The sequence below is a fragment of the Cibotium barometz genome, chromosome 8 (assembly GCF_041138505.1).
Source record: "Cibotium barometz isolate CiBa-2024 chromosome 8, ASM4113850v1, whole genome shotgun sequence".
Lineage (NCBI taxonomy): Eukaryota > Viridiplantae > Streptophyta > Polypodiopsida > Cyatheales > Cibotiaceae > Cibotium > Cibotium barometz.
In genome coordinates, this window is record NC_141053.1 from 7,254,874 (window position 1) to 7,269,192 (window position 14,319).

At 48.0% G+C, this 14,319-nt stretch overlaps 1 protein-coding gene across 18 annotated transcripts in view; it reads left to right on the plus strand.

The window, feature by feature from the left end:
* LOC147635865 (uncharacterized) overlaps positions 1-14,319 on the plus strand; it is a 101,224-nt gene that overhangs the window by 58,721 nt on the left and 28,184 nt on the right. For 16 of the 18 annotated variants that reach the window (XM_086801228.1, XM_086801231.1, XM_086801237.1 and 13 more), the window contains 3 exons: positions 2,973-3,031; positions 3,129-4,322; positions 4,464-4,586. In XM_086801228.1, coding sequence (XP_086657354.1) covers positions 2,973-3,031; positions 3,129-4,322; positions 4,464-4,586 — 1,376 coding nt within the window. Of the gene's footprint in view, positions 1-2,972; positions 3,032-3,128; positions 4,323-4,463; positions 4,587-5,331; positions 5,473-14,319 lie in introns of those variants that run through there. The other 2 variants (XM_086801244.1, XM_086801239.1) reach the window with 2 other exon arrangements.

Consider the following 14,319-nt stretch of genomic DNA (forward strand, 5'->3'; position numbering starts at 1 on the left):
CTTTTTTCTTTTGCTTTTTATAATAAAATACTTTATACAATAAATATTACTCAAATTTGACCAGTCTTTTCCAAAGTACTTGTGCTTTGCTTTTCTGGCTTCAGGGCCTTGCTTTTTGGCCCTAGAGCTGCTTTTTGAAAATGTGGCTTTTAGCTTTTTGGTCCGGCTCAGTCTCTTCTTCCTAGTGGTGTCCCTGGCTCGCGGTCAACCGAGTTTGACTTTTTGCTTTTTCTTGCTTTTTGACCAAGACTAGTGCTTTTTCTTTAACAAACCTTATGGTCCCTGTCCGTATGCCTTCTTCCACGTGTCTAGTGTCCAAGCAAGGATTTCATCATGTGAAATAGAGCTAGGAGGGCCAAATAGTTACATATCGTCAACTCATGTAGTAGGGTTCACAAAATGGATGGACCTTGTATGTTTTAGTAGGAGAGTTATTTTCATTATAGTATGCACTCTTTTCTTTATGTTATGGTTTTACAGAAGAGAAGAGAATAGAAGAAAATTCAGCCATCCATCTCCCTTGTGTGCTTGTCTATACTTGTGTGTGTGTGTGTTTGCTTGCAAGGAGCTAAAGCTCACCCTCGCTTCCACATTCTTCTCATGGTATCAGAGCACATGTTCGCGTGAAGAGCTCAAGAGGCAAGCAAAGGAAGCCATACATGGGTAAGGATAACACCATCTCTTCTCTTTGATTTGGAACCAAATCTCTTCTAGTAGTAGTTGTTAGTCAAGAGCAGCAGGGAGGTACAACGGTAAGGTGCACTGTCACATCTCGAGCCGCTCTCCACAGTGCACTAGAGGGACACAACGGTAAGGTGCACTCTCACATCTTGAGCCGCTCTCCGCGGTGCAGTAGAGAGCTCTGATATATTGTGGGAGAGGTCCGTAGGACTCTTAGTGATTTCAAAATTTGGATTCGAGGCCATTTCTCGCCTCGTTTGCTCTACAAGTTTTTTGGCAAGAACTCTGTGAAGGTGTCAATTTTGACTGTGTATGCTCAATTGCAGGTTTGGTGCATAGTTGCGGCATAAATTTGGTTGCAAGACATTTTGTGAGGAGAATCTGAGATTTGCAGAGCAGTGGTTGGTGGATGACATTTGGCAAAAACGTATTGGTCACATCTGTAGGAGATACACAGTTTCAGAGATGGCGAAAGAGGCATTGGCGGGTAGCGCAAGAGATGGGGAGGGCTAAAGCCCAAAGGGAAGAAGAGGTGGTAGGGGCGCGAAGGAGAGGATAGGAGGTGGCGCAAGAGGATTGCGCACGGGGGAAGAAGAGGCGAATAGAGGTGGGGGACTGAGGCCATGGAGGGATGCAGAGATAGAAAAGAGACGGGAGCTGAGGTGAGGGAAGGAGGAGAAACGGAGAGCGCAGGTTTGTAGTATCACGATGGAAAGCGGAGATAGAAAAGAGACGGGAGCTGAGGTGAGGGAAGGAGGCAAGGGCAGGTTTGTAGTATCACGATGGAAAGGGGAGGCCGGAGGGGGAATCGACGACTATTGTGAGGGAAGGTTAGAGAGATGGGGGGCAACGGCTCGAACGACAGGTGCACAGCCCGCGGGGACAGGACTCTAGCGAGAGCTTTGAGACATGGGAGTTGGTGCCTTTTTTTATTTCGAAGAAAAAAGGCATACAACAATCATGGCTATAAGCCGGAATAGAATATAATCCCCTCAATATGTAAGGTGATCTCAGCCATTGAGGAGCGTCATGGTGCCATGAAAGACCTGTGGGACTAGAGGAAAAGAAAATGCCATGGTCCCACTTCCACATAAATACAACGTGCTTTGCTTGCGCAGAATGAGAGGACCCCTGAATACGAGCCCAAGTAGCCATGAGAGTATGGACGATATCACCCCATATAGTGCTGATGCACTGAGACTCAAAAATTTTGACATCCTCAATTGCCTCCGTACATCTAGCTCTCCAGGTCTGCCATGCTGTAATATTGGCAACAATCTTGCAACTGGTGTCAATCCTCTGTTTGGGGGTTGTATAATGTGAGGGAGGGACATCCTACAACAAACTATGCTGCACAATACTTCTACGAATGAAAATAGCAGTGTCTATGTCACTGCCCTCGTAGAAAAGCTGCAGACTAGACTAGGAAAGCCAAGCAACTGCCCCCCAATCAACATACATAGCGTAGCCACTCAATTTGCTCATAAGTTGGGCTTTAGAACCCCAAATACGCTATGCGGTGCTGCAACCCCATAAACAATGCTGTACACAAAACACATTCGAGACCCAAAGTGGGTCAAAAGAAACCACTCTCCATGTGACACCACACCTAGACACACTCCTTTTGAGGCATAGAGGATCATTTTTCATCGTATGGTGGTCCATAAGTTTGGATACTCCTCATGTCTGTCTCACTGGAAGAGGTCTGAAATGGCTGTGTAACCCTTCTAGGCCATAGTCCATCACTATCTTCTTGACACACTTGACATGCGTATAGACTATAGGGGATGCCCTACGCATCTCCCACCACAGTACTCACATATATTGCATCATCATTGGTTTTAATGGGCCGTTTTGTCCTTCTGAAGACATTACTAAACCTCTTCTCTTTCTCTCTGTGGTGACTGGTTTGGTGTGCATTTTACTTTCTGTTGTAAAACACCGTGGGATGGATGCCAAATGCTTTTGCTGAGATAAAACATGTGTAGTGAGTGCAAACTATTTACTTTTATGCATCATTATTAGCCATCATTTAGTTTGAAAGCTTGGCATTGGCTTTGCCTGCATCTGGGAAGTAGCTTCGAATTCAGTGCTGACGTGACGTAATGTCTTTTCATACTGTTTGGAAACGTCTTCTATCAACAGTTTCTATAAATCAGATTACAAAGAAGTAAGAGCTACATGTTGGCCCTTCCCTATGTATTCTCTGCATGTGGGGCAAGAAAGAAGATAGCAATTTTCTATTCTTAATCTGTCGAGACAGCCTCAGCTAAATGTTTTATATGTTGCAGGATCACAGCATTTAGATGGTCTTGAATACGAAAGGAAAAAACTTCTTGCTCAGTTGGCGGTATGCAAAATGAAAAACTTAAAATTTAGTTTCTCTAGTATTCAAGAAGCTCCTCTCTTTTGAACTTATGCATTCACTGTGGAACTTCTTGGTGTAGTTTCTCGATGCATTGCTACAGAAACTGAAGGACGAAGAACATGAAATAGCATGTTCAGGAGGAGTTGATATTGGTAGTTACTCTGAGCTTACCAAAAGCCATGGGGATCATCATGCGAAGCAGCAAATCTCTGCTTTTATGGATCTGGACACCAAGTGGGAATCCAAATCAGACACAAACATCATGTCACCTGATATCTCTGATGATCCTTGCCAGAATCACACCATGTCACTGGAGCAAACCACTAACAGCAGAGAAAATCTAGGGGAGCTGGAGAGCCCTTCAAGTACAAGTAAACATAACTGGACAAGCATCTCAAATGAGAGCTCATTTAGAGACAATCCTGTGCATATGGGTTTTGCAGATGATAAAAGAGAGACTTCAAAGGATTTGGACTGTGATTTGTTTAAAGGGAATGTCAGCTTAGATAAGTTGTCCATTCGGGAGCTGCATGAAGCATTCCGAACTACTTTTGGGCAGCAAACATCTGTCAAAGACAAACAATGGTTGAAACGTAGAATTTCAATGGGTTTGGGAGGCTCACTTGAGATTACGAGTGCTGAAGGAGCTACGGACGGAAGTCCTATGCTTGCCATTGCAGATGATGCCCCTGGTTTTGTAAGGTCTGGGACTAGTCCGGTTGAAGAGCAGGCATTGTGTGTGCCAGAAACAGGGCAGGTAGCTGGTAACAGATCACCTGAAGCAGCCTTCTCATTGCTTGTGGATTCCAAGCACCGTGAGCACAAGAAAGAAGCTGGAAACAGGTCACCTGAAGCAGCCTTTTCATCACTTGTAGATCCCAAGTTTCTTGAGCACAAGAAACGATCTCCTCGGGTGGCACATCAGTTCATTATTACAGGAGATTCAGATAATATTGAGGAGAAGGATCAGGTACAGCTATCCAAAGACGAAGGCAAAAGGAAACGCAAGCCAACAAAGAGATATATTGAAGAGCTTGCAGCATCTGACACCACAAGAGACGTATTTGGAAAGGTGGCTGTGGCTGCGGCTGTTGCTGCTGCTATCAAAGACTCTAACCAAGAAAAGAATGAACTGAACATCGGCAACAAAGCTCACTTCCGGGACGAAGGGAGGCAGACTGCTGCAGATAACATGGGGATCACTGAGATGAAGTTCAGGACTGGTTACAGAAGGCGCCGTGGACGTCCCAGAAAGAGTGGTAACATGTTCCTGGTAAGCTGCATGAGGTACAAACCTGATTGTTTCAAATTGATGGATGCCTACAATGTAGCTTTTGTTTCTGATTGTTCGAGGATTAGTACTGTTTGATTCTTGCGTTCATTGAGGTTTATATTGAGCTATGCCGATGAACAGACTTCCAACTCCTCTGGAAGAGCAGCACAGCTTGTGCGCAAGGCCATTTCTGTACGCACCTCGCGACTATTGACCTCAACTGAACCCAGAGTCAAGATAAAGCCACTACCTAATGACACAATGGTAACATTCTTTCTGTTCTTGTAATGTATAATGTTACCGCTTCTTCATGGGAGGACATGTGGCTGCTATCGTATGCCTGTTAGAAATGCCAAGTTTTTGGAATCAATGGTGAAACAAAGAGGGTGTATAGGGTCTGGGTATCTGGATGGCCAGTTGGGGACCTCAAGGAGTGTGTGCACATTCGACTCCAAATTTTGGGGTCTTGGGCGGGTGTGGAGGTACGTGTTATGGCAAGAATTACTCAATTTCATCCCAACACACCTCCACATCTACGTTCACATCCACATCCACACCCTTCACCCCAGCCCAACCCAGTCACTTCCTTAAGATGGAAGTTTTCTTGTCTAAAGGCATAGATGTTAGCCATTGCCTATCCTTTCTTGGGTCCTCAGGTCTCAAGCCACATGGATAGAATTTCAAGGCTTTTACTAAGACCATGGGAAAATTGTCTATGGCTTGAACTGTGGATGACCCAATTTGGGTTCACAAGAGGAGGGGAAAACTTAAGTGCTGTGGGCAAACTGATTCTATTTACAAAGAGAATTATATTTTCAATAGTATAATGGTGAAACATATTACCATCAGCAGGGTCACAGGCAACCTCTGCCAAAGGCAGCCCACATGAGGAAATGGGAAACAGACAACAATTTTGGCATCCGAGCACTAGGATGGGTGCCTGCCGCCAGCAATCTTAGTGTGGAGGTCAAGTTTAAGAGCTTGCTCTTGTGTGTCTTCTTTCTTGCAGTTGGCTTCCAAGTTCCCATGCAAACTTCGGCAACTTTGCCGAGGGCACAAGTTGATGCTTGATCATGCATTCAACGAGCTTTTCCTTTCTGTACCTCGCTTCTCAATGGTAGGTTTCCTCACCTGAGGAGCAAGCAGGGAATTTGTTTTTTGACTGTGTAGAAATCTGGGAAAATTTATATCTTAACATCCATCTATGCAAGAAGATGCTGAGATGCTTCTACCCCCAACGACCCCCCACACCAACCCCCCTCCCCTTTCCCCCCTTAAACCCCACATCACATATACTTTCACTTGATAAAGTACTACAAGTATGACCGAAGTATCAAAAGGGTACTTCTTGAGAGGCCAGCTTTTGGTCTCTGCTTGATAGGGTACTACAAGTGTGACCGAAGTGTCAAAAGGGTACTTCTTGAGAGGCCAGCTTTTGGTCGTCTCAGCTTGGTAACATGTGTTTCAAATGTTTAGTAAAAGTTCCTCCTTGCCTCTAGCCTGGATTTCACACCAGGTATGATTTAAAGCTAGCTATACACCGAGATATTTGAAGATTTTTACCACCTCTTCTGGATGCATTTGATAGGGGGCAACTAAAGTGGCCGAGGGGCTAGGGCCTTTGACACACTTTTTGAGACCATCAAAACGTATTAGACATTAAACAATAAATCACTTAATCAAAATCCATGATGCCGAAAATAGATTTGCACATGGGACACCACACTAGGACTGGAATGGACTGATTCCCGCGCCCCTATTTGGGGTGACGCATGATGATGATAATGCGGCGGACCTCCTGTACAGTCACCATGGCCTCTCGACAGCAGCGAGTCATCATAACCAAGCTAGTGGATTATATGTGATCTATATGACAGCACTGAAGTGTGGGGATGCAACTCGAACCCAGGATCGAACCCAGGATCTCTCGATTAGAAGCTCGATGCATAAACCGTTACTCTAGCACTCCGCAGTGCGAGAGAGAGAGAGAGAGAAAGAAAGAAAGATATTAAGCGTCTACTAAAGACCCAATGGGCCTATGAGACCAAAGCGATACAATAATGTCCATGGCATATCTCATCATGGAATGGAAAATAAAACAGAAAGAAAACATAAACATAGCTATCTCACTGGGGTGATACAAAACTGTCCATGGAAACTCATCATGTAGAGAGAGAGAGAGAGAGAGAGAGAGAGAGAGAGAGAGAGAGAGAGTTGTATTAATATCTTCAAAAGGCCAAAATGACCTATGAGACCAAAAGGTTACATCATATCCATGAGGTACATCATCTTGGGTACAAAATAGTACTAAAGAAAGATAACAAAAATCTAGAGCTATAAAATCTGATCTAGGTACATGAGCAGAGAGCTCTCATATCACACTAATACATCCCTTATGGGCCTTTGTGAAATGGTTCTCAAGGTGGTAAAACTGAGTTGGCGCGAGAAGGTCTTGCAATGATGGGAGATGATGGCCAGGGTCCTCCTGTGGTGGCGTTGCCGTGGGCGAGGGCCATGGGGTCTCTGGCGTCGAGCTGTGCATAACTCAGTGGCTCTGCCAGCTCTTGCACTAACTTGTGGTCCGGGTAAGGTGGGTGGATTGGCCCTCGGAGTGCTGGTCTAGAAGAAGTCGGTGAGAGCTCTCTGTGCTGGTCCTCGAGCAAGCACAACTGAGCTGGATCTCACTAAGGACTCCCTGTGTCTGCGGAGCTCTAGAAGAAAAAGTCCCAGGCATCTCTTACCCGTGAAGTCCATGATCCTGGAAAGTGGTCCGAACCCACCTCGGAAGAGGCAGTGGAACCTCCCCGAATCTCATAGTATATAGGGCATTGGCATATGTAATGATCCTTTGTCTCGGGCTTTGTGTGACAGAGCTGGCATATCCTGTCTTCTGGTGCGGCCGCCCTGGGCCCATATCTGGCAGTCTCCACTCTCACCTGGTGGGACGAGGTGCGGATCTCGCCGAGGTGCGGATCTCGCCAGTCGCACATCTCACCCCAAAAGATAGGTGTATGTCCGTGTAGCGTTGACGGATGATGAAACCATCCTCTGTCAGGCATAGGAGGTGATCTCTGTAGAAGGCCATCTTCGTCCCCAGTGGACGCCCCTCTGGTGAATCAGAAATAAGAACAATATCATCTGCATACAAGAGGATCGGTATCAGGACTCCTGCTAAATGTGCTCCTAGTCCTCCTTGTCTTTCTATGTAATCCAAGATCTCGTCAATGTATAGACCAAATAGAGTAGAAGACAAGGGGCAGCCTTGCTGGAGTCACCTTCTGGAGCCCGTACCTTGCCTGTGACTAACTCATAGAGTGTAACGATCTCCCAAAGCATCTCTGCTGGCACCCATATCCTGCAGTCTTCCATCAGTTTGGCCTGTGGGACGGTATCAAAAGCTCTGCAAAAATCCACAAAGTAGCAGTATATCCGATGCTTGTGAGCTCTTCCCTCCTCAATGATCTCAGAGTCACCTTCTGGAGCCCGTACCTTGCCTGTGACTAACTCATAGAGTGTAACGATCTCCCAAAGCATCGCTGCTGGCACCCATATCTTGCAGTCTTCCATCAGTTTGGCCTATGGGACGGTATCAAAAGCTTTGCAAAAATCCACAAAGTAGCAGTATATCCGATGCTTGTGAGCTCTCCCCTCCTCAATGATTTTTTTTGTGTAAAGATATTATCTAGTGTGGAGTGCCCTCTCCTAAAGGCTGCCTGCCGCGGTGCTTTGAGTCTCTGCTCCTCGGACCATCTACTAAGCTCATGCTCCAAAATCGAACCATAAATTATGGCGAAGGTGTGACCAATCATGATAGTCTTGTAGTTGTTGGGGTCCATGGGGTCACCTGCTTTAAAGATAGGTACAATAGTATTCGATGACCAGCTGACGGGGAAGCCCTCACATAGAGCCCTGTTAAACATGTGAACCAGTAAACGTGCTAGCGTGTCCCTAGTATGAGAGAAACGCTCGGTGAGGAGTCCATCATGATCCTGTGCTGTCCTAGTCTGCATCTTGTGCTCAGGTAAAAGAAGGAAGAGTGTGGGGGACGAGATTTGGGTGGATGGGGGAGAGGTGGCTGCACGGGGGCATGGTAGAGAGAGGTGGCATAGGTGTGCCAGGTGCCGGGTGAAGTAATCGGAGTCGGTAGGTGATGATCTTGGAAGATCCTCCAGGCCTCCTTACAGCTCCTCCCAAGAAATAGCATGTATAGCTCCGGCTCCAAACCTGGCTAGGTAGGCTCTCTTCTTCTTCTTCCGTGTGAGACGTCGGAAGATCACTCGCGCTATAGCGAGTGGTGGATCCTAGCGCCACCTCCCGCCGTAGACGGGCTCGGGTATCACGACATTCCTCGTTGTACCAGCTTTTTTGTGGGACAGTCTCTCCTGGCGATGTAGGGGTGGCTCTGGACTGTGGGAAGGTGGCTGCAGCGGACGTATGGAGGGTGGCTGCGAGTTGCGTGGTAAGCTCATCAAGTGGGATGTGGGGGTCGAGGTCGGAGCGGTAGACATGATCAAAATAGATGGAAGAGGTATCTCTAGCAATGATGGGGCAAAGCAGGTTGTTGGGTGGTGTATCGACATGTGAGGGAGAAGGCTAGGTATGCATGGTCGGCTGCAACACTGATGGGGCGAGGCGAGATGGTAAACTGCGGAATGAGTGGGATCAGAGAGAGGGATCCCATTAGATAGTCCATTGTATTGGTTCCATGTCCGAAGGGGTAGGAGGTGAAGGAGTTGGATCCAGGCCATCTGGCTAGGCCATTATAAATGGCTAGCCTATGAGCCCTGCCGTACGAGCCCTGCCGAGGGCTAAGAGATACTCTCCATAGTGTGTGCAGGCTGCTGTATCCTGTGATGTCCGCTCCAGATTGGTACCCACAATGTCAATCTCCTGGTACATGGGATCATCTGTCTCAAAGAAGGGTACCTATGCACGTGCGGTGCGGGCATTGAAGTCTCCAGCCAGGAGGACGTCCCCTAGACTTGAAAACTTCATAATGTCATCATAAAGGGGCAGGTACGGGGACTCTCCATGGGTGGCATATTTAGGAGTGGAGGGTGGAAAGTAGCACATTGCAAGGTAAATGTCTTGGGCCCTCTCTGTTTGGATCCTCACCCACAAAAACCGTGTAGCTTCATCCCGCCCGACCACCCGTATCACATGCTCAAGTCCTCCTTGTATAGTAAAGCCACCCCTCCCAACCCCCGGGTACCCCCTGCCTAGGCGGTGAACAAACTCCATCTGTATCCTTTCACCTCTGGAAGCCGACTCCCCTGGCACTGATGTGTCTCTGTGTATAAGACCAAGTCTCTCCCTCTAAATGTCTCCTCGAACAGACTTGCATCTGTCCTCAAGGCTCCATTGCAGTCATAGTCACATGTGACGCGAAATGGGGACGGGAAAAGGGGATGGAAAAGATTGAAAATGGCCATTCCCTGTGACTATAGAGTGACATGGGATGGGAATGGGAACGGGAAGATCCTGCCATCCCCAACATTCCCGGGTCTAAAAATGCCCATTCCCTGTGACTATGATTGCAGTTCCAAACCGCAATCTCTAGCTTGGTCTCATAGGTCTCGCACTGTCATTGGGCACGTCGCTCGGTGATGATCACCATCCCATCTCTGCACACTGCCCATTTCCCCGCCTTACATGCATCCAAGATGCGTGGCATGCACTCCCTCCTGTGTGCCACCTGTGCTAGTGTGTGTGCGTGTGTGTGTGTGTGTGAGAGAGAGAGAGAGAGAGAGAGAGAGAGAGAGAGAGAGAGAGAGAGAGTTGTATAATGTCTTTAAAAGGCCAAAATGACCTATGAGACCAAAAGGTTACATCATATCCATGAGGTACATCATCTTGGGTACAAAATAGTAATAAAGAAAGATAACAAAAATCTAGAACTATAAAATCTGATCTAGGTACATGACCAGAGAGCTCTCATATCACCCTAATACATCCCTCATGGGCTGCTCTGACATGGTGCTCAAGGTGGTGAAACTGAGTTGACGCGAGGTGGTCTTGCGATATCGGAGATGATGGCCAGGATCCTCCTATGGTGGTGTGGCCTTGGGTGAGGGCCATGGGGTCTGGGGTGTCGAGCTTTGCATAACTTGTGGCTTTGTCGAGTGTCACACCTCTTGGCCGAGCTCCTGCACTAGCCTGTGGTCCGGGTATGATGGGTGGATCGACCCTCGGAGTGCTGGTATGGAAGAAGTCGGTGAGAGCTCTCTGTGCCGGTCCTCGAGCAAGTATAGCTGATCTGGATCTCACTAAGGACTCCCTGTCTACGGAGCTCTAGAAGAAAAAGTCCCAGACATCTCTGATCCGAGAAGTCCATGATCCTGGAAAGTGGTCCGAACCTAGCTCGGAAGAGGCAGTGGAACCTCCCCTGAATCTCATAGTATACACGGCATTGGCATATGTAATGATCCTCTGGCTCGGGCTCTGTGTGACAGAGCTGGCATATTCTGTCCTCTGGTGCCGCCGCCCTAGGCCCACATCTGGCAGTCTCCAATCTCAGTTGGTGGGACAAGGTGCGGGTTTGGCCGATAGCACGTCTCACCCCAAAGGATAGGTGTGTGTCCATGTAGCGTGGGCGGATGATGAAACCATCCTCTGTCAGGCATAGGAGGTGATCTCTGTAGAAGGCCATCTTTGTCCCGAGTGGGGACGACTAGGTGAACTCCATGTCCTCTCAGTATCCAGACTGACAATGTCCTTCGTGATAACCCTGTTCCACTCTGTGTGGCTGAGAGCAAATGATGGGGCCTCTATGTCGTACTGGAATGGGGGGAGTGCCTCCATCTGCATACCGTGCATGCCAAACCAAGTGCCTACCTATGCATACCAGCACTCTGTATCTCCCTCAAGTGTGAGCTATCTTTGAGGACTCCAGGGCTAGCGGTGGGTATCTATCTAGTGGAAGCTCCCATAGCCTGTGATAGTATGTCATTGTCTGGAATAGAGCCTCTGGCACTATCGGTGCAGCCCCCATCTCATGTGGGACTGACGGCTTACTCCTAATCATGCGTGAGATCATCGCCACTAGGGCCCTCTCCATCGGCTTCCACCCATCATATACCTCCTCTGTATCTGTCTCGGCCGGCTCTCTCCTTGTCTCCTCTTGTGGTATAAGCTAGGACCCTAGATGCGGGCACTATACAGTATTGCAGGTGTAACTAGAGTATCAAATAGCCAAAGCTTCGTCCTCGGCTCTTGAAACTGTATCTATGAGTATTGCCTCTCTAGCGAGCCAAGGGCTGCATATCCCCTCATTAATCTAGCTTCGGCTGCCTTCCGCATCGAGAACTGAGGTCCAACAAAACTGATCCCAAGGTATACATATGAGGTAACATACTCCACAGGCTCTCCACTGTATGTAAGTTGTACTGCTGATCTACTTAGCCACTGTGAGGAGGTGTTAAAGATCATGACCTTGGTCTTTCCAAGGTTCACAGTGAGATCCCGGTCGTCGTAAAAGGCCCGTAATGCATCCAAATGCCTCTGCAGCCCCTCTGGTGAATCAGAAATAAGGACAATATCATCTGCATACAAGAGGATCGGTATCAGGACTCCTGCTAAATGTGCTCCTGGTCCTCCCTGTCTTTCTATGTAATCCGAGATCTCGTCAATGTATAGACCAAATAGAGTAGGAGACAAGGGGCAGCCCTGCTTCACCCCGATATTGCTGTGTATGATCTGTGAGTCACCTCTTGGAGCCCGTACTTTGCCTGTGATGACTGACTCATAGAGTGTAATGATCCTCCAAAGCATCTTTGCTAGCACTCCCATATCCTGCAGTCTCCTCATCAGTTTGGTCCGTAGGACGATATCAAAAGCTTTGCAGAAATCCACAAAGCAGCAGTATATCCGATGCCTTTGAGCTCTCCCCTCCTCAATGATCCCTCGTAGTGTAAAGATATGTAGTGTGGAGTGCCCTCTCCTAAAGCTTGCCTACCCCTGTGCTCTGAGTCTCTGCCCCTCGGACCATCTACTAAGCTCATGCTCCAAAATCGAACCATAAATCTTGGCCAAGGTGTGACCAATCATGATAGTCCTAGAGTTGTTGGGGTCCATGGGATCACCTGCATTCAAGATAGGTACAATAGTATTCGATGACCAGCTGGCAGGGAATCCCTCACATAAGCCCATTTAAACATGTGAACGAGTAAAGGAGCTAGCGTGTCCCTAGCATGGGAGAAATGCTTGGTAGAGAGAGAAAAGAAAGAAAGATATATTAAGCGTCTACTCAAGACCCAATGGGCCTATGAGACCAAAGTGATACAAAGAAAACATGGCATATCTCATCATGGAATGGAAAATAAAACATAAACATAGCTATCTCACTGGGTGATACAAACTGTCCATGGAAACTCATCATGGAATTTCAAGAACATAGAAACATGAGAGTAGCATCAGCTCGGAGTAGATGGTATACCACTCTCCAAAATATCAAGCATGGGGCTAATGAGTATGGCCGAGAGGTCTCCCTCAGCTATGTCATGTGGAAAGGTAGCTCGATGGCGGTGGAGCATGTCCTGGATCTGGAGCTGTTGAGGTAATCGTGACCAACGACCGGGGGGCCGGGGGCGTCGGGCACGTTGGAGTGCGGAGGCTCGGTTGGCAAGGGAGGCGGCGGGGTAGTTGGCGCTGAAGCTCTCTCAAGAAGGTGTCCCCTTGCAAAGCTCAAGCAGGAAGAGGCCTAGGCAACGTTGGTCCTGGAAGTCAATGATCCTGGAGAGTGGACCAAACCCATCACGACATAGACAGTGAAACCTATGGCGGATCTCATAGTATACATGGTAGCGACATATGTAATACTCCTCCGGCCTTTGTGTGAGATAATCACTAGATCCTTTCCTCTCTCGGTCTCCGTATGAGCTTCCCGGCTCTGAAGGTGCGCTGAGCTCTACTTGTCTCCACTCTACGGCGGTGGGATGAAACCCGTATGTGGCCAATTGCAATCCGCATGGCATGGAACATGTGAACACTCAAGTAGCCCGGCTGCTGGATGAATACATCCTCAGTGAGTGTAAGGAAGTGATCTCTGTAGAAGTGCATCTTTGTGGGGAGCTCCGGCTGGTATTACCAAAGTTAATAGAGAGGTCCTGCTGAGTGCAAAAGTCTTGTAAAGCATCCAACTGTCTCTATAGCCCCTCGGCTGAGTCTGAGAGGAGGACAAGTAGTATGGGGATCAATATTACTGCCAGTGTGGGACCAGCCCCACCTAATCCGTCAATGAAGCTCGAGATCTCATCAAATTAGAGGCGGAAAAGAGTGGATGATAGAGGGTTGCCCTGTTTCACCCAAATAGTGCTAGAAATCTTCTGTGACTTACTTCCTAGGGGTCTCACTCCTCTGGTGACGGGCTCATAGAGGGCGATGATGCTCCAAACCATGTCACATGGGACTCCTTTCTCCTATAGACGGTGTAGGAGGTGGGCTCGGGGTACAGTATCAAAAGGTTTGCAAAAATCCACAAAGCAGTAGTAAATCCTCTGATGTCATGGTCTACCCTCCTCGATGATGGCACATAGGGTGAAGATGTGGTCAAGGGTAGAGTAGCTGCTCCAAAAGCTAGCGTGTCCTGAGCTCCACATCGCTGGCTCTCTGCAAATGAACTGAGCTGCACCTCTAGCACTGATCCATAGAGTCTGGCCAATGTGTGGCCAATGATGATCGTCCTGTAATTATTAGGATCAAGTGGATCTCCGGCTTTGGGGATGGGGGTGATGGTGTTGGTGGACCCAGAGGGTGGAAATCCTTCACAAAGGGCTCTATTGAACATGTAGGCTAGTAGGGGCGCTAGGGTATCATCGGCATGCGAGATGTACTTGGCGGTGAGTCCCTCATGATCCTAGGCTCGCCCATTGCGTAGTCTACGAATGGGCTTGAGGACCATGCCCTTTGTGAAGAAGGTGGAGGTGGTGGGACGGGGATTTGGTGGTGGGGGTAGGGGTGGCTGATGGGGGATATGATAGAGGGAGCGTGCATAGGAGTG